Genomic DNA, 21,883 nt, shown 5'->3' with positions numbered 1-21,883 from the left:
TAATATTATTTCAGGAATTAACGAGTCCTATCAGATGGGAATTTTCCGAATACTTGCTGGCATACTTCACCTAGGCAATGTTGGGTTTACTTCCCGGGACTCAGACAGCTGCTCAATACCTGTAAGTTTAAACCATTTTAAAAGTGATTGTAGTTGTATTTTATTTAATAATGCTTTTTGTTTGGTTTAGTTTTTTAAATTAAATCAAACATACTAAACATCTCTTTAGGAACATATCAGAGAAACAGTTTGTTTTTTCCTTTTTGGAGGGCACTTGGGGTTAAGTGACTTGCCCAAAGTCACACAGCTAGTAATTGTGTCAGGTTTCTGAGGCCGGATTTGAACTCAGGTCCTCCTGACTCCAGGGCTGGTGCTCTATTCGCTGCATCACCTAGCTGCCCCAAGAGAAACAGTTCTATACAATGACTTGAGTATAATAAAGAGACTTGAGTTCCAGTCCTACTGTTCTTGTTTTGTGACTTCATGAAAGCCTTTTAATCTCTAGAGTAACAGTGGAAAATCTTCAGCCTACAAGGGGATTGTCCTTTAACTTAATTTCTTTTGGTTGATGGGGCAGCCTACCATTTGGTCTAAGTATCATTAGCAAGAATTAATATCCCAATTTGTGCGTACAGTTTTGAAAATACAATAAAGACTTTAAAGTTACTAGTGATCTTCTTTGTAGAATGCCCACAAAAGACCATAGAACCTTAGAGACCATCTCACACAGGGGTTCTTAACCTTTTTGTGTCATGGAGCCCTTGGGCAGTCTGGTAAAACCTAGAGACCTCTTTTTGGAATGATATTTTATAATTCATGAAGTAAAATATTTGGGACAGAGGAATTCAATTATGTTGAAGTGCAGTAACCAAAATATTTTTTTTTAAAAAGCAAGTTCAATGAGCCTCAGGTTAAGAACTCCTGGTCTAGTGTTGTCCCTTTACTTTGTAAAGTGTTTAACATAGTCCCTGGTACACAGTAAGCACTATATAAATGTTAACTATTATTATTTTTATGATAGAAGATGAAGGGGCTGATATGTTGAAAGGTTAGAGGTTTTGCTCCTGAATGTTTCTCCTTTTATGTGTGTGTGCTTTAAGCCTTTATCCTTCTGTGTTTATGAGTCTCTGTGTATGTCTCTCTGAAATTATGCATGTTATGATACTTTTTCTTTGGGTGTCTTGCTTTAATCTCTCTTTCTTTGTAGATATCTCTTTCTGTCTCTATTTGACTCTGTTTCTGTCTTCCTTTAGTATTATAGGATCAGAGATTTAGAGTTGGAAGAGTCTTAGATATTATCTAGATCAACCTTCTCATTTTACAGAAAAGGAAAACTGAAAACAAGAGAGAATAAGTGACTTGCTATAGAACATCTAGGAAGTGTCAGAGCCAAGATTTGAATCCAGGTCTGACTCTAAATCCATTTCTCTTTCCACTATACTAGAGAATAATAAGTTGTGACATTTGGGGGCTTTCTTGCCCTTTTTCTTTCTCTGTGTCACTCTATCTTTTTCATCATCATCAAAAAGAAAAAAAGGCAGCCCACCAGTAGCCATGAACACTAAACACCATAATTAGTTTGCCTAATCTCAAGGTAGAACTCCTATAGATCACGAAATTAGTGAAACACAGGGCAGCTCTGCTTAGGCTAGGCAGTGTAGCTCTTCTCCACTTTTCTTATTCTTCTCTGTCTTGATCCTTTAATTGATTGTAGAACTAAGATTTTTTAAAAATTATCCTGTATTCTGAATAGAAGTTTGTTTTCTGTTCCTGATTTTCAAGTTTGTGAGTATAACATTTTATTTTTTTCTCCCTTTACAAAAAACAGTGGCAAACATGAAATGAATCTTTAAGGTGTATTCCATTTAGCTTGCTCTTGATCAATAAGAATGCAGATTTTTATTCTTTTTGAAATTTTTAAAAAGATAGAGAAATATGACACGCAAAGTTACTTTGGTATTTGAGGAGGAAATCTTATAAATCATTTAGAGAGTAAAATGATGTTGACCGAATGGATAGAGAGTTTGGTTTGTGGAGAAAGGTTTGACCTACATGGAAGAAACCTTTTTTTTATCTCATTCTATGATCTATATTTGTAGTGACTTTAGGCAAGTCACTAACCTCTGGGTCTCAGTTTCTTAATCTGTAAAACAATGGGGGTGGTATTAAATGATCTCTCTGATCCTTTCCACCTCTAAATCTATGACCCTGTTACCCCTTCTTTATGGTCTTTGGTCCAACACAGTTTTCTCATGGTCACTGAATTCTCTTTGTACCCATGCTTATATTTCCTGACCTTATATGATAATTTTGCAAAAGATAGTGGGATTGAGATTGTATGAGTTTTCATCTGATTTAGGCCTTGATCTTTTCTAAATCAGACTTTTTTTCAGGTGAACTCATTGATACCCATATGACTAACTTTGACTTCAACATACTGAATTTTCCTAAAGCTTTATAATTTTAAAAATCAATAATATTGATACCAGTTTAAAACCACATGACATCACTGTAAGTCTTTCTTAGAGCTTTAGTGTCCTTCCCTTGATCTTAACATATGGTGGAAAAATTGTCCTGAGAGTAGACCAATTATGCAATTTGGTTTAAAGTATTCCCCCAGGAATCATTCTCATCCTCATCCCTCTCTACTCCTTTGAATTTCCTTCTTTTTTTTTTTTTAGCCAGAACTTTGTTAATTTAGCAGTGACTAGAACTGCTACAAAAGTTATGTAGAGGCTTTATGGCCTTTGTAGGAGAAAAATGAGTGACAGACATGATTTGATATTTAAGAAATATAATCCTGCTATGTTCCAATCCTTTTAGGAATGTGTATAATCAAGCTAAAGAATGTATACCTTAAAACTAAATAAATAGCTACCAATTTAGTTTGTAAGTATTCTCTAAATCTAAGTTATATTAGATATATACACACATGCACAGGTTTAACTTGTCTGACAGAGGATGGTGACCTGAATTGCTTGCTTAATTGTACTACATTTTTTTTGAATGATGGAAGTGCTTTTTAGCCTCCTGTTTATAAATTCTCCCCCAAAATGGAACAAATTGACCAGCCCTTTATCCCATATTCCTTAAATACTGATTAAGATAATTTTGTCTGGGTAGCTTGGGTATCCTTATCAGAGTTTCTAGTTCTTGTCACATTAGTGTTTTCATGTATTGTTTGCTTTGTTGATGGGTTTTCTAATCTATTAAAAGTTATTTTGGGAATTTTAGTCTTCTATGTTTGAGGTTACTGTAATTTTGATGATGCTGATCCACAATTGTTTGAACAGTTTAACCCCGCTGGCACTATAAACATACATTCCTATAATGAAAACAGATGACAGAAACAGAGAATCAGGACTCAAAAGCTAATTTAATCTTCATTTTTAGAAACCTGTGTCCAAACTGTGTCAAGATTTGCCAGCCCTAAGTTGACTTCATTATCTACTTCACTACACTAACTAAATAATAGAAAAATCACGTGAATTATTGCTGATCTTCATTGTCACCATCATCAGATGTTTTATTTTAAGGTTTTCTTAAAATGAGATTTCTGCTTTCTTCCTCTATTCCCTTTTTCTTCTATGGTTATAATAGAAAATAACATTGAAGATATATTATCAGAGTGTATCCTTAATTTATTTATCCTTTTTATCCTTGATGTTGGCAAATTTTCTTAGATATTTAATTCATGTGATATTGATATATAACTAGGACATTTGGACTTTAATTTTAATCCATTTGAGTTTTTCATATCACTCTGGATGGAATAGTTTCTATTCCTTGTTTTATAATAATATTGGTTGTTAGGTCCCAAGTGTGTTTTTACTTAATATAGGTAAATGTTCCCATTCTGTTTAAAATAAGTAGTTTCTACGTAGCAAAACAGGGAATTTTAGCTCAGGAAGTGATGACTCCATTCAGAGAAAATAAGTATAGAATGTACTGACCTACTTTCAAATGACGTAGTGTTCATATACGTACATTTAAGATGCTTATTTTAGGGAATAGTGCCATGATTTCAATAATGCTGTTTGCTAACAAATGCTTAATATATTTGTGTTTAAAACGAGTTGGTAGCTAGACAATAAGAAGGAAAAATGGAGACATATGGTGCAGTGATAAGAGCAAGAGACCTAGATTGTAGCCCTAGTTCTGTCGTTAATCTGCCCTATGACCTTGGCCTTGGTCATTGATCAGTTTTCTATGTGTTAGTTTCCTTATTTATGAAGTAGAGATAGTAATGTCTTTATGAATCTAATGAATAATCAAATTGGACTGCAAAATCTTTTTTTGTTCTGTTGTATATATGGAAATGTTAATGTTATTTGGTATTCAAATTCAGAATAAAAATAAAACAATTTTGAAGAATTAAATGAGAAAATTTGTGTAAAATGCTTTGGGAAAACATGACACACTATACAAATTTGAGTTATCTATAGAAAATCATAATAATAATTATTTTTTCTATATTAATTTGCATTGTTAACATTACTACTATAACAATCATCATCTGATGATTCTGGTGAATTCTTTTTTTTATGTCAGAGAATTTCCTGTTTTGTACTTTCTACCTTCACAAATATGTTCTGGAAAATTCTTATTATATGACTCATCTAAATGAACTATTTTCCTTTGGCAGCCGAAACATGAACCTCTTAGCATTTTCTGTGATCTTATGGGAGTTGAATATGAAGAAATGTGTCATTGGCTTTGCCATAGGAAGCTGGCTACTGCAACTGAGACATATATCAAACCAATTCCCAAATTGCAGGCCACTAATGCTCGGGATGCCTTGGCTAAACATATCTATGCTAAACTCTTTAACTGGATTGTAGATCATGTCAATCAAGCTCTTCATTCTGCTGTAAAGCAGCACTCTTTCATTGGAGTGTTGGATATTTATGGGTAAGTATATTATGTTAGTTAATTTTTAGTGGTGTTCATAAAACTTACAATAGATTAATTCATTTGAATAGTGGAAAATTTACTAATGAAGAGAAATAACCAAATAACTCCAAGGTGTTAGTTATTAAATACTCTAGCCTCTGCCCATTTGGGTTGAAGAATTTCTTAGTGGTAGGAATGTAATTATCCTACATTATGTAAAAATTAAACTGGAATCCAACTCCAGCTTACTCACTCTAGTAAAACATTTTACTCTCACTTTCTGTGGTAAATTATCAATAAAATCTTCCATCTCTATACTTTTAAACATGGTATCACCCATGCCTGGAATGGATTCTCCTGACATCTCTTTGTGTTGAAAGTATCTTCTTTCTGCCAGGCCCAGCTCAAATGCTCAGATAGTACACATTTGTTAAGAACTCACTATGTGTCTGACTGTGCTATGCACTAGGAATACAAATATAAAAAAAGAAAAGAAATCCCCACCCTCAAGGAGTTTACATTCTAGTGGGAGAAGACAACACACAAAAACTAAAAAGGAAGGTATCTAATGTGGACAGAATGGTGAAGAAATCAGAGAAGTTTCAGAGTTGTACATACCTCCTATATGAAGTTTTTGGGGTTTTTTTTTTTTTGGTTCCTAGAGCTAGAGGTTATCCTTTTTCCCTCAAATCTAACATACTTCCTTCTTTGGGCCTCTCTTATGTTCCTATTAGATTCTGACTTGTATTATATTTGTTTGTGTATATGTCTTCTTTCCCTAATATATAATAAGCTCTTTGAGGGCTATTTCTATGTCTTAGTTGTATCTTTGCCGTCTTCAACACCTAGAATAGTGCATTGGACATAGTAGACGCTTAATAAATGTATATTACATTGAATTGAATTATAAATCTAGTTTGACTCTAACTCTTCCCTTCAATATGTTCTACTTTTTTACTGTTTAATTCCTTATTATACAATTGTGTTTAATATAATGCTTTTGTGTGAACTCTGCTATTTTTTAAAAAATTATTACTTTTTTGTTCCTGTGCCATTTGTACCAAGAGAGCATTGGAATAATGGTGATTTTGTAAATTTGCAATAGACAAAGTACTAAAATGACCCCAAACACTATTACTATATGCATTTATTAGTGCTCTGTTAGTACTTCAATAGTGCCATAATGTCTTTATTGGTGGATTTAATTATCTACCACTTTGGGGTGAGATTTCCAAAGCTCATTGTCCTGATAATACAATATGTTTACACTTTTTTGCTATCCTTCTGGAGTCTAGTGGGCATTCAGGTTCATGGTCAGTGTCATTGACTTGGAACTCTCTTCTAAGAAAGTAGTCAAACTTCATTACTTTGGAGTGAGACTTTCAGATAATTTAGGGCTTTTCTTATTGTTTCTATTGTGCAATGTTTTGTGTGTGTCTATTTGTACAGCCAATTATCTTTGGTTTCACAGGTTTGAAACATTTGAGATAAATAGCTTTGAACAATTTTGCATTAACTATGCCAATGAAAAACTACAGCAACAATTCAACATGGTAAGAATTTTGTTTCCTACGTTCCCCTCTGCTAAAAAGTGTTTTATTTAAAAAGTCTGAGTTATATTTGAAATCTGGTTCCTGAAATGAATTCTGAAATTATACTTATTTTCTCAGGCTTAGAACAGTTTAGAAAATGATGGTTAATTAATATAATATTTAGAGTATGTCATGGTCTATGTAGACTCCAGATGTACCCTGCCCCTAAACTGCTCAGTGGAGCTACACTGAGAATCTTGTGCCCCCAAAGGAAGTTCTTAGAGTAGCATGAAAGGAAATAGTTTGGAGAATACACATACCACCTGATTTTATGTAATGCTTAAACTGTGCCTTAACTCTTATTTGTATTGTTACATGATTAGAATTAGAAATTAAAACTCTCCATATTAGACTCACAATTTTATGGTGTGAAGGGGACCCCCCCTGCCCATTGAAAAGTACCCCCTTGAACTTACTTTCTTGAACAGTGGTTACACAGTGAGCAAATGCAAAAGTTTCTCTAGCTTTGGTTTTTTGTTGTTGTTGTTGTTTTGCTTTTTTTGGTGGGGGGAAGTAGGGCAATTGGAGTTAAGTGAGTTGCCCAAGGTCACATGGCTAATTTTTGTGTTAAGTGTCTGAATCTGGATTTGAACTCAGGTCCTCCTGACTTCAGGGCCAGTGCTCTATTCACTATGCCACCTAGCCATCCCCTCTAGCCTTGTTTTTTACTGTCTTATATAGCAGTTATATAAAATATCCCACTGAATTATTATGATGTTTGGAGATAATTGAATTAAGGAGGATATTTATATAGGAAAAAAGGATTCAGTTACACAGTAAATCATACTCCTTATCACAAATGTTAAAATAATATAGCAGTGCCTTAAATGTCATAAACATGGTATAGTTTCTAATGTGAATAAAAATATAAATCCTGTTAAACCCCCACAAGAATCCAAATAGCAGGTTTTTTTTCCTATTTCAGTGTCAAGAACTAAAATCTGTTAAAAAAAGAAAACAACTTGTCATTCACCAGTTCAATTAAGCTATATATAATTTATCAAGATATTTATGTAGTTGCTTAATTCTTTGTGTCATATCTCTCAGTTTTCATCCAAAAAATTTTGGAGTTGGGATAACTAAGTTGGGCTTATTGATTTGAACTTCAGGGGGTTTAGGCACTATTTTATAAATCTAGGACAATTTTAGCTATTGTATTCTATATTCACATTTACCTTCAAACATTCTGAAAATTTAGCCGTGTTTCTGGAGCCCAAAGATTTCATTTTAGCTTTGACATAAAAACTTAGCTGAGATGAAGGCTGAATAATATTATGGTCCCAGTCAAATGCTTCTCTTGACTTAAATGGAGACTACATATTGTTAACAAAATTAAAAGACAGAGACTATTGTGTTCAGAGACAGTGGTAACCATCATTCATAGGAGTCTGCTAACACACAGCAATCAGCTTTTGCATTGGAATTGAGTGCAGTAGGAATTTACTTTCCATTGGCATGGAATTCATGTGATAAATGTTACTAAAATGAAGCTAAACTTTTCAGCTCTATGCTCCCACATCATCTATATCCACATCTACACACACATCCATTACATAGTACAACAATTTTAAAAAATCAGGGAAATGTATTTTAGAAAGATTTCCAGGGGAAAAATGTTAGCATTTAAACTTTGTGCTACCAAATGTATCCAAAATTACTCATATTCTGAGGGTGATGAATAACTAATGTTTTTTAAGTTTTCTTATATTGTGTCATTTGTCCTCATTCTGTTTCCCTGACTAGACTGGAAACCAGAAGGAGTTTTATATTGTTCTTAATAACAGAGATCTTCAATAAATGTGGTTAATAGACTTAATGTATATATTTTGATGCTAATGGTTACAAAGATGACTGTTTTTTCCCCTACTCTATAGCATGTTTTTAAGCTAGAACAAGAAGAGTATATGAAGGAGCAAATTCCATGGACACTCATAGATTTTTATGACAATCAACCTTGTATTAATCTTATAGAAGCAAAACTGGGCATTTTGGATTTGTTGGATGAAGAATGCAAGGTAGGTAAAGTATTTCTAACTAAGTATTTGAGGTCTGTTGTAAGGGGTGCAATAAGCTTGGAAGGGTTAGATTTGATCAAGTAGTAATTCATAAGCCAAGTATGACTTATTTTAGAGTGCCTTTTTTACCCGTTGGTAGTGAATACCACAGTTCAACAATCCTTTTTTCTCACTTGTATGTGCCAATTCCCATATAACTATATTTCTTAGTTGTGGAAGGTTGCTAACTCCTCTAAATTCCATTTGCTAATGCTGGATGAGGAACATGGAGGGGGGTTTTTGTTTGTTTGTTTTAAGCATCTCATTCTAAAACATGTGAGAAAATATTTTCAGTTTCTTGTCTGGAAATTTTGGTCATGCATTAGTCCTATCAGTGTGTGTATGATTCCTTTTTGTTCAATAGTAGAAGATGTTTAAGGAAATGATTGATTCTCTTTTTAATATTTTTTTAGCCTTAATATTAAATTGTCTTTGAAAGAAATTTTAATTCACACCTACATTGAATATAAATGACATTATAATGTAAATTGTGTTTTCCCACAAAAAGCTATTTTTTCAACCCACTCTCAATTACTCTGAGGCTGATTACCCACGTGGTAGATTTTTCATATATTCCATTTCTCCTTTCTTCTGCTGCCTCTGTTTTTTGGAATTTCATTAATTATTAGCATCTTACTCAAAGAAAGTGGGAGAAAAATGGCCCAAAATATGGTTCAAGATCATCTTATCAATTTATTTGTCCTTTCTACTACTGTCCTTCAGTGTCAAAGATAATCAAGATTTGCTTGCATGTGTATTATGACTATAGTTTAAACATAAAGCAGTATCCATAACAGAGAAAAGTAACTAGTAAATCATGAATTAAGGTTTACAATAAAATGACTTCAATTATCAAAACTGATTATTTGTTTTGAGTAATGAATTCTATGTAGGTGAAGATATATATGACTGTTAGCCGTATACGTTTTGAAAGTACAATGAAAACTTTAGTATTTCAGACATATCAGGGAGAGAAGAAGGGAACAAGCATTTATTAAGTACCTACTATGTGCCAGGCACTGCTAAGTACTTTATAAATATTACTTCATTTTATCTACACAATAGCTCTATAAGGTAGATGCTATTATTGTCCCCATTTTACAGATGAGGAAACTAAGGCAGACAAGTTAAGTGACTTGTCCAAGGTCACACAGCTAATAAATGTATGAGACCAAATTCAAACTTAGGTCTTCCTAATTCCAGACCCATCACCCTATTTACTATGTCAACTGCCAACATTAGAGAGGCTAGGGAAAAGCTAGTTTGAAACACTTGGAAAAGAAATTCAGTTTTATTACTTTCTTCATCTTTAAAATCAAGGAAATAGGCCAAATTATTTGCAAGATTACTTCCTTTTCTAATATTCTTTGCCTCTAAGTGTTCCATAGAAGATGTCTGCAGGAAACCTATTTTTGATGAAAAAATTAGATTATTTGTAATTAGCATATCAGTTGTCTGTAAGCAAGTGGCTACTTGAAGATACTAATAGTTTTCACAATAGTTTTATAACAGTAGCTTAAATATCCACTCTGTAGTTGTTTAAAAAAATTGGTTAGCAACCCCCCCCCCTTTTTTTTAAGTAATCATGTGAGGGTAAGCTTCAGCTTGGTTACCTACAGAAATTATCACCAATTCTGAATTAATGGAGTAAAAATTCATAAGTTTTCTCATATATTTGAATTTTACAACTCTTACAATTCACCTTGGAAATCCAAGCTTAGCATTTTACTTTTATACTATAACACTCATAATGAAGCCATAAGGCATTATTTAGATTAACCAATCATCACCCTTGTCATTAGAGGAATAAACAAAAGCTTAATTAATTTTTGACTTATTTTCTTCTCCATTATAGGTGTAGATAAATGAGAGGTCTTTAACATTTGAATAGGTAGCATTCTTTAGTGACTATGACAGCTACAGGATCTAAGGCAAGTCATTTGTGTTATCTGGAATTCATGCTCCTCATCTGTAAAATAAGAGGGTTAAACTAGATCGTCTCTAAGGTCCCTTGTCACACTAACACTTTTGGCTGCCTCTATGAGGAACCAACAAATAAGATAAATTTTCATCCTTTGTAGGGATCACAGCTCTAAAGCTAGAAAGGACCTTAGAGGTCATAGAATACACGTCACTTGTCTGGCAGATTAGGACACTGAGGCCCAGAGAGATTATTCTAGTCCAAAATCGTAGTAAATAGCCAAGTTATCCACTACGCCATACTGCCTTGACACTATTTACCTATAATATATATTGATTAATACTTTCCCTTAGTATAATGTCCAAAGATGTAATACTTCAAGTTTCTGTAATACAACATTGGTTATGTTTTGTTTGTTTCCAAGATGAAAATATTTTCAAGATATACTTACATTTACTATTTAGTGATTTGCTGGGGTCATCAGTCTAGAGTTGGAAGAGAACTCAGAGACCAGCTGGCCAACCTTGATCTGTAGATGAGGAAATTTAGGCCCAAGGAGATGGTGACTTGACAAATTTGGCAAAAGTGATAAGAACAAATGGAAGAATTTGACCTACATCCTATGATTCCAGAGACAGCATTCTTTCTATTGTGCCACCTATATCAATTTAAATCAGAGGTGTGGTAGTTTTATGGGCAGTAAGGCAGCATGGTGGATATAGTATTGTAGCAGCAAGCACCCTAGCATACCCAGGATGGATGCTAGCACAGGTTTTTTTATCTGCTTTTCTCAAGGAAAGCAACTCAAAAAAGGTTAACAATCTTACTTTAATCAAACATATATCATTTACCTAGTTCAGGGGAGAAAATAAGCACCCTGAACTTCAGAGAATACAAACAGAAGTTGCAAGAGAAAATGACATTATTCAACAGACAGGGCTTCTAGCTGTCTGACCATTACATCCGTACCTAGTTAGTCACCAGAGAGAGAAGCACCAACTAATGGATTTTCAAAGCAGAGCGGCTCAAGGGCTGTCCCGAGTCTCATCTGGCCAAATCACACAACTCTTCCCATAAGTGAGCCCTAAAGCAAAACCTCACCTCAGAGGTATATATGCTTTCTCCAGGGTCAGAGAACATCACAACCCTTATGACCCACTTGACTACAAAATAACAAAAGTTATGCCTTCCTGAAAAACAAGCCTCCCATCACAGGCTCCAGGTGATCACATGCAGCCTATTAGGGGGCAGAGTATGTTTTCAAATCAGGAAAAGTCCTAAAGTTCAACTTAGGCTTATTAAGTGGCAGGGAAGATCTTCAAATTTTTATTACCATTACAAGTGTCCTGCCTGGAGTCAGGAAGACCTAAGTTCAAATTCAGCCTCAGACACTTACTAGCTGTGTGACTCTGAGCAAGTCACTCAAACTTGATTGCCTTGGCTTCCTAATCTGTAAAATGAGCTGGAGAAGGAAATGACAAATCATTTCTTGGGAAAGGTATTCAGCATCTTTGTGAAGGAAATCCCAAATGGCATCACAAAAAGTTGGATACAACTAAAATGACTGAATGACAACAAAGCTTTTAAACAAAGTTTTTAAAGCATGGTGTTCCTATCTTCAAGAAACATGTAGAGACCATAATGCTTGAAACATATTGGAGACTGATTTGTTTGCTACTTGATAATTTAAAATATAACTCAATGTCATAGAATCACAGGGTTGGAAGTGACCTTGGAGGCCATCTTGTCCAACCAACTTGTTCGTACTTGAACAGAAATCCACTATATCATCTAACCTTTCCTTGAAAACCTCTAATGACCATGAACCCACTACCTCTCAAGAAAGCCAGTACAATTTTGGATAATTCTTTTTTTTTTTAAAGCAATCAGGGTTAAGTAACTTGCTCAAGGTTACACAGCCAGTTATTTCTGGGTGTGGTGCTGAGTATCTGAGCCCAGATTTGATCCCCAGGTTATCCCGACACTGGAGCTGGTGCTCTTACTTGCTGAGCCACCTGGCTGCCCCTAAGCAATTGGGGTTAAGTAACTTGCACAAGATTACACGGCCAGGTGTTTCTGGGTGGGTGCTAAGTGTTTGAGCCTGGGATTTCGATCCCTAGGTCATCCCGACACTGGAGCTGGTACTCTTACTCGCTCTGCTACCTGGCCACCCCGAGATAATTCTAATTATTAGAAACTTTTTCCTTACATTAAACCTAAATCTGGTTTTCTATAACTTCTACCCATTATTCCTAGTTCTTCACTCAAGACTCTCTCACACAAGACTAATCTCTTCTATTTATCAGAAGAGGGCTGTCATGTTGCCTCAAGCTGTTTCTCTTGCTTAGACATTCCCATTTCCTTCAACTGAGTTTCAGATGGTATAATCTCAAGATTCTTCAATATCTTCTACCCTTTGAGGTTTCATTTTGGTCAGTTATTCAATGATAGATGGGGCAGCCTGGACTTTTCAGTCAAAAAGACATAGGTTTATGTTTCTGACACATACAATCTGTATCCATGGACAAATCATTTAATCCCTTAGCAATTTGGGCAATCCTCTAACATTATATACCATTTACCAATCTGCATTGATGGGATACACTGGGAATTCCCTGCATTAATGAAATTTCAACTCTGTCCAAGAAATTTGGAAGATAGATGTAAATTTCCCTGTTGTTCAAAATTTCAAGTTTTTATTTTCAATTTAAGGTCTAACTATGGAATTTTAGCTACTTGGCTGTGTGCTTCTGACCTCACTTGTGCACAGACATGATAACATGGTTATGTGGGGGAGAGTATGAGATCTGAAGTCATAGGACCTGGGTCCAAATCCTACTTCTTTTGCTACCTATGTAATCTTAAGCAAGTCATTTAAACCTTTCTGGGCTTCTGCTTTCTCATTTAGAAAAAGGTTATTGGACTAGTTGAACTCTGAGGTCCTTTCTAGCTCTAAATTTATGATCCTGGTTGCTTGTCTTTGGATATTTTCCAGTTTACCAGTGTCCTTAAGAGATGTCACCTAGTTTTCCAGATATCCAAAAAGAGTAGAATATAGTGGGTATAATATAACCTGTCTCATTTTTGACTTTCTCTTATTGTAGATGACAATATATGAGATTTTTTGACTCCCCCATAAAATTATTGGTTTATATTGAGCTTGTACCACTAAAATCGTCTGATCTTTTTTAGAAACTATCTAGCTGCAACTTCCCCATCTGGGGAATTAAAAATTTTTGTCCCTGATTGTGTTCAATATATATGATAAATTTCATCTTCCCATGAGCTTAACATGTCAAGAATACATATAGCTATAAGATTTTTTTCATTAGGTTGCCTTTTAGTATAAAATCCCATTTAACTGTTCATTTGCAACTTGATGAAATATGTTAAATAAAAAATGGAAAAGAATACTTTAAGTCAGCCTTGGAAAGATATTCAATTATACTATTTAATAATATTTGATTTGTGGCATGCAGACCATTAAAGTGAATCCACAGAAACATGAAGAAGATAGAAGAGTTCTTCCATGGCCTGTAACCAGTTCATATTTTTCTTGGAGGCTTTTGATGCAGGAGTTCTGACTTCATTGTCTTCCTCCCACTCCATGCTTTGATCCTTTTTGTCCCCCAAAAAAGGATTCTGTGGTCTGTTTGTGCTTTCTCTGCTTGTTCATATTGCCAGCCACCAGCCAATTACTTGACTTTTGAGCTCTTTGCCATGGTAGAACTCTGCTTCCAGAATGGAGAGAGCTTTGTTCCAAATCACTGGGATTTTTTCACAGCTGCTGGAACTATTATTAGGAGGGTGCCCTCTGCAGCCTCCACAACCTCTGGCACACTGGCCACACACCCCAGGACCACTACCCAATACCGCCATCCAGATCCAAGCAGGTTAAAGCAAGAGTGTTTACTCTCTGAATGGTTGCTTGGTCCCCCTACTATCTGTAGACCAGGAGCTCTGGAAGCAGCCATGAGGCACCTCTCACCCTGGGAGCAGGGGCCCAGACCAAGCTCTTCTCCACCCAGTTGCAGCAGAGTTCCACACTGACCTTTTACTTTATCTTTGGCATACATGGGTTCAGAAATCTGGAAACCGCCACAGCTGCTGGTGATTCACTCTCCTGAAGTCTACTCTGGCCGCAGCTGGTTGGGCCCCCCTGGGGCCAGAACCGTGGGGCTCAGGGGGGACTGCACTTGGCTCCCAGCTCCATGGGATAGACCCTTCATGTTGCCTGCCAGGCTGCCTTCAGTAGGAGATTTGTTTCTCTTTGTCACTTTGTGGGTTCTGTAGCTCTAAAATTTGTTTAGAGTCATTTTTTTACATGTACCAGAAGTGGTGGAGCTGGAGCTGTGCGGAAGTCCTGTTTTTATGCCATCATCCTGGCTCCAGAAACGTTGTTTAAGTGTATGTAAAAGGTATTATGTAGTTGACAGAAAGTGCAGTTTGCCATCTTAATTACTTCAGATGAGTATTACAGCTATGTTCCAACTGTTATCCTTTTTCTCTTCTAGATGCCTAAAGGTTCAGATGACACATGGGCCCAGAAACTGTACAACACACATTTGAACAAATGTGCACTCTTTGAAAAACCCCGTCTGTCAAACAAAGCTTTTATTATTCAACATTTTGCTGACAAAGTAAGGATGCTATGCTGTGGATTGTTTTTATTTATTTTTTTTAAACTTTAGAAGATTCAAGTTAAAAAAGGGGGAAAAAATCCCAATAGCATTTAACTTTTTCTTTCTTTGCTAAAGGTTGCATTCTGTATGGCCTTAGGGACAGGAATAGGGACGGGACCTGTAATTTCATTGGTATAGGGAACTCTTCAGTGAAGAAAATTCCTCTACCAATGCAAGTCTGTACCTTCTCTAGATGTTATAGTTTTGGAGAGTTGCCTAGGGCATTAAGAAGGTAAGCCCAGGATCTCACTGCCAGTATGTGTTAAAGAAAAGACTTGAACTTAAAGTCTTCCTCATTTTGAGGCCAGATTTCTATCTATCATGTACAATTCTCTCTTAGTTTATGGCTTTGTGGGATGATTAACCTATATTGTTTGTTTTTGTTTTTTTACTTCAATCCCATTTGAATTTTGATATTTAAATAATTGGGAGTTATCAATAATACTGCTATCCTGTGGATAATGGGATTTCATCACTGGATTTCACACATATATTATAAAGTCATATAAAGTATCTCCAGATTGCAGGGGAGGAGTGGAGGTTAAGATGGTGAACGGGCCTCGGTTACTTACCTGTCTTTATAAAGGTGACCTTTAGGGACTGTCTTCTTTTTAGGTTTGCTGTAATCTTGACTGGAGACCTTAAGATAATCCCTTAGAGACATAAAAGTTCCGAAGTGATCTTTCAATTTGGGGAGTAGGCTGATGGGAATAATAATCTTTGGAGGGGAGAACATGTGAATTTACCCCTATGAGGTTTACCCCTATGAAATGGCACCTTGGAATTTTCCACATTAACTTGTTTCCTCAAACTCTACCTCTAACCTTTGTTAGCTCTTCTATTTTCTCTCTACCAACCAACCATTTATTCTCACTCTTTTTCACTAGCAATCTTTTTCCCAAAGGGGAAATTCGTTTCTGCCAGATGGTTTTTACTGAGCCACAAGGATACATGACTATGGCCTGGGAGGAACGGGAAGAAGCAATCTGTAGTGGGACAGATGATGAGCTTCAGGCTCTATGATCTGCCTGGGTGTGGAGGGGATAGGGAGCTGGCAGAAAGAGAAGCCACCCTTACTGATCCATTCATATATTCATTAAGAGTGTTGAGTGTCACAAATAGATCAGAAATCCCACTGATCCATAAATTAATGGTCCTCATATAAACATCTGGTGAGTTTTACTATAGTTTTAATAGGCATGGATCCTGTAATTTCACTCTTATAATAGGAATGTATTTGATTAACTGAAACATTCCTAACACAGTGCCCTACACAGAGCAGGCACTGAAGACTTGTTTCTTATAACTAACTGATAACTAGCTCAAAATCTTTTTGTTGTTGTTATTGAAAAGCCTGGTTACATATTAAACTTTTTCTGTATGTTTGCAGGTTGAATACCAGTGTGAAGGCTTCTTGGAGAAGAATAAGGACACCGTTTTTGAAGAACAAATTAAAGTTCTTAAATCAAGCAAGGTAACCATGGAGAATATTTTCCCCTGGTCATAAAATAGTCAATATAGTGAACTATTATGTGGTAGATACTGTGCTAAGCACTTGTAACACAAATATGAGAAAGAAAGCACTACCTGCTCCCAAGGAGATTACAGTCTGACAGGAGAAGACAACATGACAAAAGAAAGCTAAAAAGAGCTAAGGAAGAAGGAAAGCTGCCTAGTATGGGGACATGTTGGAAAAATCCAAAAGAGTGCAACCAGGTAGTAAATGAAAGATGATGCCTTCGTTTTGAATAGGTCTGCCATCCAATCAGAGGTCCTGGGAGCAGAGGGTACTGATTAGGTGTGAGTACCCAGGCTGATGGGATTTTGCAGGATGATGAGGTTACAGGTGGTGTAATAGAGAAATCCAAAGGAGTACAGCCAAGTGGGGATTTCAAATGTGCAAAAATTATTTGTTTGGATACTTTGTAAATAACCACTTGTTAAATGGCAATCTTCACTGCAAGCCTGCCTGCAGTATTCCATTATCATTTTCTTGTTCTGGGATTACCATTTAGGAAATTGGCTTCTGTAGAGCTTAGTGTACACATTTAGATTTTGCTCTTGGAGTGAAAACTTTTATTTTCAATGGCTTTGAAAATATTGATTCTTATTTTTAGGCTGGATCATTTAAATACAAAATGACCAAATTCAACACTCAATCACAGTAAAAGTGAAATTGTGGTTCTAAGGGAATATTGTGGGAAAAAAATCAAAACTCATTTTTCCTTTCCTTATGATTCCTAGGCAGCATAGTTTATAAGCTTATTTTTTAAAGGAAATATCATGCAGAATTTGTTTTTAATTTTCTGTTATTTAGGTTTAAAATTGTAAGTACCATTGTTTTAGGATTAGTGGTGAAACTACAAATCTACAATAGTGTTGCTGTGTGTTTAATGAAATGCTGATACATACAAGTTATATTTTTAAAGGTAATTTAACTTAGGTAGAACATTTCTAAGCTCTTAATTCCCTGGGCAAAGATGATTGTCTTCTCTAAGTTTCTTGATGAGCTTATTCATCAGAAGGTAATCATGAATGCTAATGAATCATTTATAATCATTAGTCATCTGAACTGTCATTCAGTCAAAGAAAGAATTTTACATTTCAAGTTGTGTTTTGCTTCTATGGAAGATTTACTTCATAAAAAGCTTTTAAGGTATAGCATGTTTTAAGTCTTTATAAAACTGTTCAAGGTTGTGAATTCTTGTTCTGCACCACATGACAGGCAGGATATATGTGCTATTTTTATTGATATGTTTTATTTTTTTCTCTCTTTATTTTTTAGTTTACTTCATTCATTTCCACAAGGTTTTGAGTTACATATTTTGTCCCCATTTTTCCCCTACCCACCACCCCAAAACAGCAATGCCACTGAGTATCCCCTCCCCCAATCTGCTCTGTCCCATATCTTCCCCCCATCCCACCTCTGACTTTCCAGTAGGGTACAGTGGATCTTTATGCCCCAGTACCTGTAAATCTTATTTACAAGTTACATGTAGAATAATAATAATAATATATATTTAAACATTTCATTTTAAAACTTTGAATTCCAGATTCATTCCCTTCCTCCCTTGTCACCCACCCTTACTGGGAAGATAAGCAATTCAACTTAGGTTGTACATGTGCAGCTATGCAAAACATTTCCATAGTGGACATATTGTGAAATATTCACTATATTTCCCTCCCTCCTATCCCACCTCCCACTTGTTCTGTTCTCTACTTTGATCCCATCCCTTTTCAAGAGTGGGTGCTTCAAACTTCCCTCCCTCCCATCATCCCCCCTCTTATCCCCTTCCCCCCTACTATCCTGTAGGGTGAGATACTGTATTTAGTGTGTATGTCATTCCCTCCCTAAGCCAAATTCAATGAGAATAAAGTTGACCCATTCCCTTTTGCCTTCCTGTTCTTCCCCTCCATTGTAACCATTTTCCCTTGCCTCTTCTATATGAGATAATTTACCCCATTCTGTCTCTCCCCATCTCCTCTCATTATATTCCTCTCTCACCTCTTAATTTCACTTTTTTTTTGCTTTTTGGAAGGCAATTGGGGTTAAGTGACTTGCCCAAGGTCACACGGCTTGTTTTTATGTTAAGTGTCTGAGGCCAGATTTGAACTCAGGTCCTCCTGATTCCAGGGTCCGTGCTCTATTCACTGCACCACCTTCACCATTAACATTCACATCAGGGTTTATATAGCCTTCTCTTGGCTCAGAGAATGTTACAACCCTCTTGACCCACTGCCCGATCAAAAAGCATTCCTGAAAATCAAGCCTCCCACCACAGGCTCCAGGTGCACTTAAGCCTATCAAAGGGTCTAGGGGCAGGGAAGATCTTAAATTCCCATTCCCATAATGCCTTCCTTCCTCCCTTCCTTTCTTCCTTCCTTCCTTCCTTCTTCCCTCCCTCCTTTCATTCCTTCCTCCTTCCCTCCCTTTATTCCTTCCTTCCTCTTTTTTTTCATTGAATTATGTAAGCTTTTAGAGATATAAAAATTCTAGCTACTGCTTTGACTGCATCCTACAAATTTTGTTGTGTTGTCTCGTTGTTGTAATTTTATTTAAATTTTATGATTTTATGATTTTCTCTTTGACCCACTCATTCTTTAGTATTAGGTTATTTAGTTTCCAATGAATTTTTAATCTGTGCTTCAAAGGCCTTTTATTGAATGTAATTTTTATTGCACTATGGTCAGGAAAAGAAGCACTTAATATGTTTCTTTTCTGCATTTTTCTTTGAGGTTTTTATGCCCTAATACTTCGTCTAGTTTTTGTGAAGGTACAATGTACAGCTGAAAAATAGATATATTCCTCTTTATTCCCATTCGCTATTCTCCAGAGTTCTATCTCATCTAACTTTTCTAAAATTCTGTTCATCTCTTTACCTTCTTTCTTGTTTATTTTATAGTTAGATTTATCTAGGTCTGAGAGGGGTAAGTTGAGGCCTCCCACTAATGATAATTTTACTATTTCCTCCAATTACTCATTTAACTTTTCCTTTAAGAATTTGGATGTTATGCTATTTTGTGTGTATATGTTCAGTATTGATATTAATTCATTACCTTTAGTGTCTTTTAGTAAAATGTAGTTTCCCCGTTTATCTCTTTTAATTAGATCTGTTTTTGCTTTGGGGCATTTAAGTGGCACAGTGGAAAGAATGCCAGGTCTAGAGTCAAGAAGACTCATTTTCCTGGGTTAAAATCTGACCTCACACATTTACTAGCTATGTGACCCTGGGCAAGTCACTTAATCCTGTTTGCCTTAGCTCTTCTTCTGTAAAATGAACTGGAGAAGGAAATAATAAACCACTTCAGTATCTTTGCCAAGAAAACCCCAAATGGAGTTACAAAGAATTGCACATGGCTGACACGACATGACTGTATGAAAACAACAAAGTCTGAAATCATGATTGCCACCTCTGCCTTTTTTACTTCAGTTGAAGCATAGTAGATTCTGTTCCAGGCCTTTATTTTTAATTCTTGTATTTTTATGTCTCAAGTATGTTACTTATATTTGTTTTTTTTTTGCAGGGCAGTTGGGGTTAAGTGACTTGCCCAAGGTCACATGACTAGTAAATGTTAAGTGTCTGAGACCTATTTGAACTCAGGTCCTCCTGACTCCAGGGCCAGTGCTTTATTCATTGAGCCACTTAGCCGCCCATAGTGTGTTTCTTATAAATAATACATTGTTGGCTTCTGGTTTCTAATCCATTCTGATATCCTCTTTTTCATGAGTGAGTTCATCCTATTCATGTTCTCAGCTATGATTGCTATGTGTGTTCCCTTCCATCCTATTTTCTTATATGTATATCTCTCTTTTTTACCCTCTCTCCTCCTCAAGAGTCTGTTTTGCTTTTGACCCTTTCCTCCCTTCTCTCTCTTATTTACTTTGACCTGTTTCTTAACCCTTTTCCCTTCTACTTCTCTGAGTAAAATGAATTTCTGTACCTAAATATGTGTGTATGTTTATTTTTCCCTCCTTGAACTAGTTCAAATGAGAGTCAAATTCAAATTTTGCTTCCCCTGACTCCCCCACAAGTTAATCGGCCTTCCATTGTATAAACTCTTCCTTTTGCACCCCTTTAAATGAGGTAATTTTTCCCATTCCTCTCTCCCCACCCTTCCATTCTTCTTTTGAGATTCTTCCAAAACAATAGAAGCATACCTAGGCCCTTAGTCTAATTAGACTTCCTCTAAGAGCCCTTTGATGATAAAGTTCTGAGGATTACATGTATCCTCATATAAGGGCATAAATAGTTTAACCTTATTTAGTCTCTTACAATTTCTCCCTCATATTTACCTTTTTATGCTTTCGTGAAATCCTGAATTTGAATAACAAATTTTCTATTTAGCTTTGGTTTTTTCATCAGTAATGTTTGAAAGTCTTCTTCATTAGATAATCGTTTTTTTTCTCCTATAGAATTATACTCAGTTTTGATGGGTAGATCTTTCTTCCTTTGCCATCCAGAATATATTTTCAAGCCCTTTGTTCTTTTATGGTAGCAGCTGCTAAATCTTGCATGTTCCTGAAAGTGGTTCCATCGTCCTTGAATTCTTTATTTCTTGCTACTTATTATATTTTCTCTTGACCTGGGAGTTCTGGATTTTGGATATAATATTCCTGGGGACTTGCATTTTGGGGTTTCTTTCAGGAGGTAAAAACTGGCAAGTTTTTTTAGATTTCTACTATCTCTTTTGGCTTTAAGGTATTTGGGCACTTTTCCTTTATAGTTTCTTAAAATGTGATATGTAGGCTTTGTTGTTGCTGTTGTTCATAGCTTTCAGGTAATCCAATGATTCTTAAATTCTCACTCCTAGATCTATTTTTTAGGTTGGTTGTTTTTCCTTTGAGATATTTTACATTTTCTTCCACTTTCTTTTAACTTTGTTCTATTGTTTTAAAAAATATATTCTGGCATCATTAGGTTCCATTTGACCAATACTAATTTTTAAAGAGTTATTTTCTTCAGTAAGGTTTGTATTACTTTTATCAGTATTCTTATTTTTAAGGAGTTATTTTTTTTAGTAATATTATGCATATCTTTTATAAAATTGTTAATTCCTTTTTCGTGACTTACTTGCTTAGTTATCATTTCTTTTCCAACTTTTCCTTCTACCACTCTTATTTGGTTTTTAAAATAGTATTTTTTATCTTTTTGAAAAATATCTCTAACTGTTGGGCTCGTATCTAATATGCATTTTACTTTGAGGCTTATATAGATGTTTTCAAGTCATTATCTTCTTCTG

General features: G+C 35.5%; 1 protein-coding gene across 4 annotated transcripts in view; it reads left to right on the top strand.

Annotated features, from left to right (window-relative positions):
* MYO5A (myosin VA) overlaps positions 1-21,883 on the top strand; it is a 258,166-nt gene that overhangs the window by 140,382 nt on the left and 95,901 nt on the right. For all 4 annotated transcript variants that reach the window (XM_069098069.1, XM_069098068.1, XM_069098067.1 and 1 more), the window contains exons 9-14: positions 15-121; positions 4,646-4,911; positions 6,365-6,446; positions 8,360-8,500; positions 14,975-15,100; positions 16,533-16,616. In XM_069098069.1, coding sequence (XP_068954170.1) covers positions 15-121; positions 4,646-4,911; positions 6,365-6,446; positions 8,360-8,500; positions 14,975-15,100; positions 16,533-16,616 — 806 coding nt within the window. The remainder of the gene's footprint in view (positions 1-14; positions 122-4,645; positions 4,912-6,364; positions 6,447-8,359; positions 8,501-14,974; positions 15,101-16,532; positions 16,617-21,883) is intronic.

Source organism: Petaurus breviceps, unplaced genomic scaffold (assembly GCF_028583685.1).
Source record: "Petaurus breviceps papuanus isolate PSGF00001 unplaced genomic scaffold, PetGlider_PUasm1.0 37, whole genome shotgun sequence".
NCBI classification, from domain to species: Eukaryota; Metazoa; Chordata; class Mammalia; order Diprotodontia; family Petauridae; genus Petaurus; species Petaurus breviceps.
Note: the sequence above shows the minus strand (reverse complement) of the source record. Positions and strands in the feature narration are given on the sequence as shown.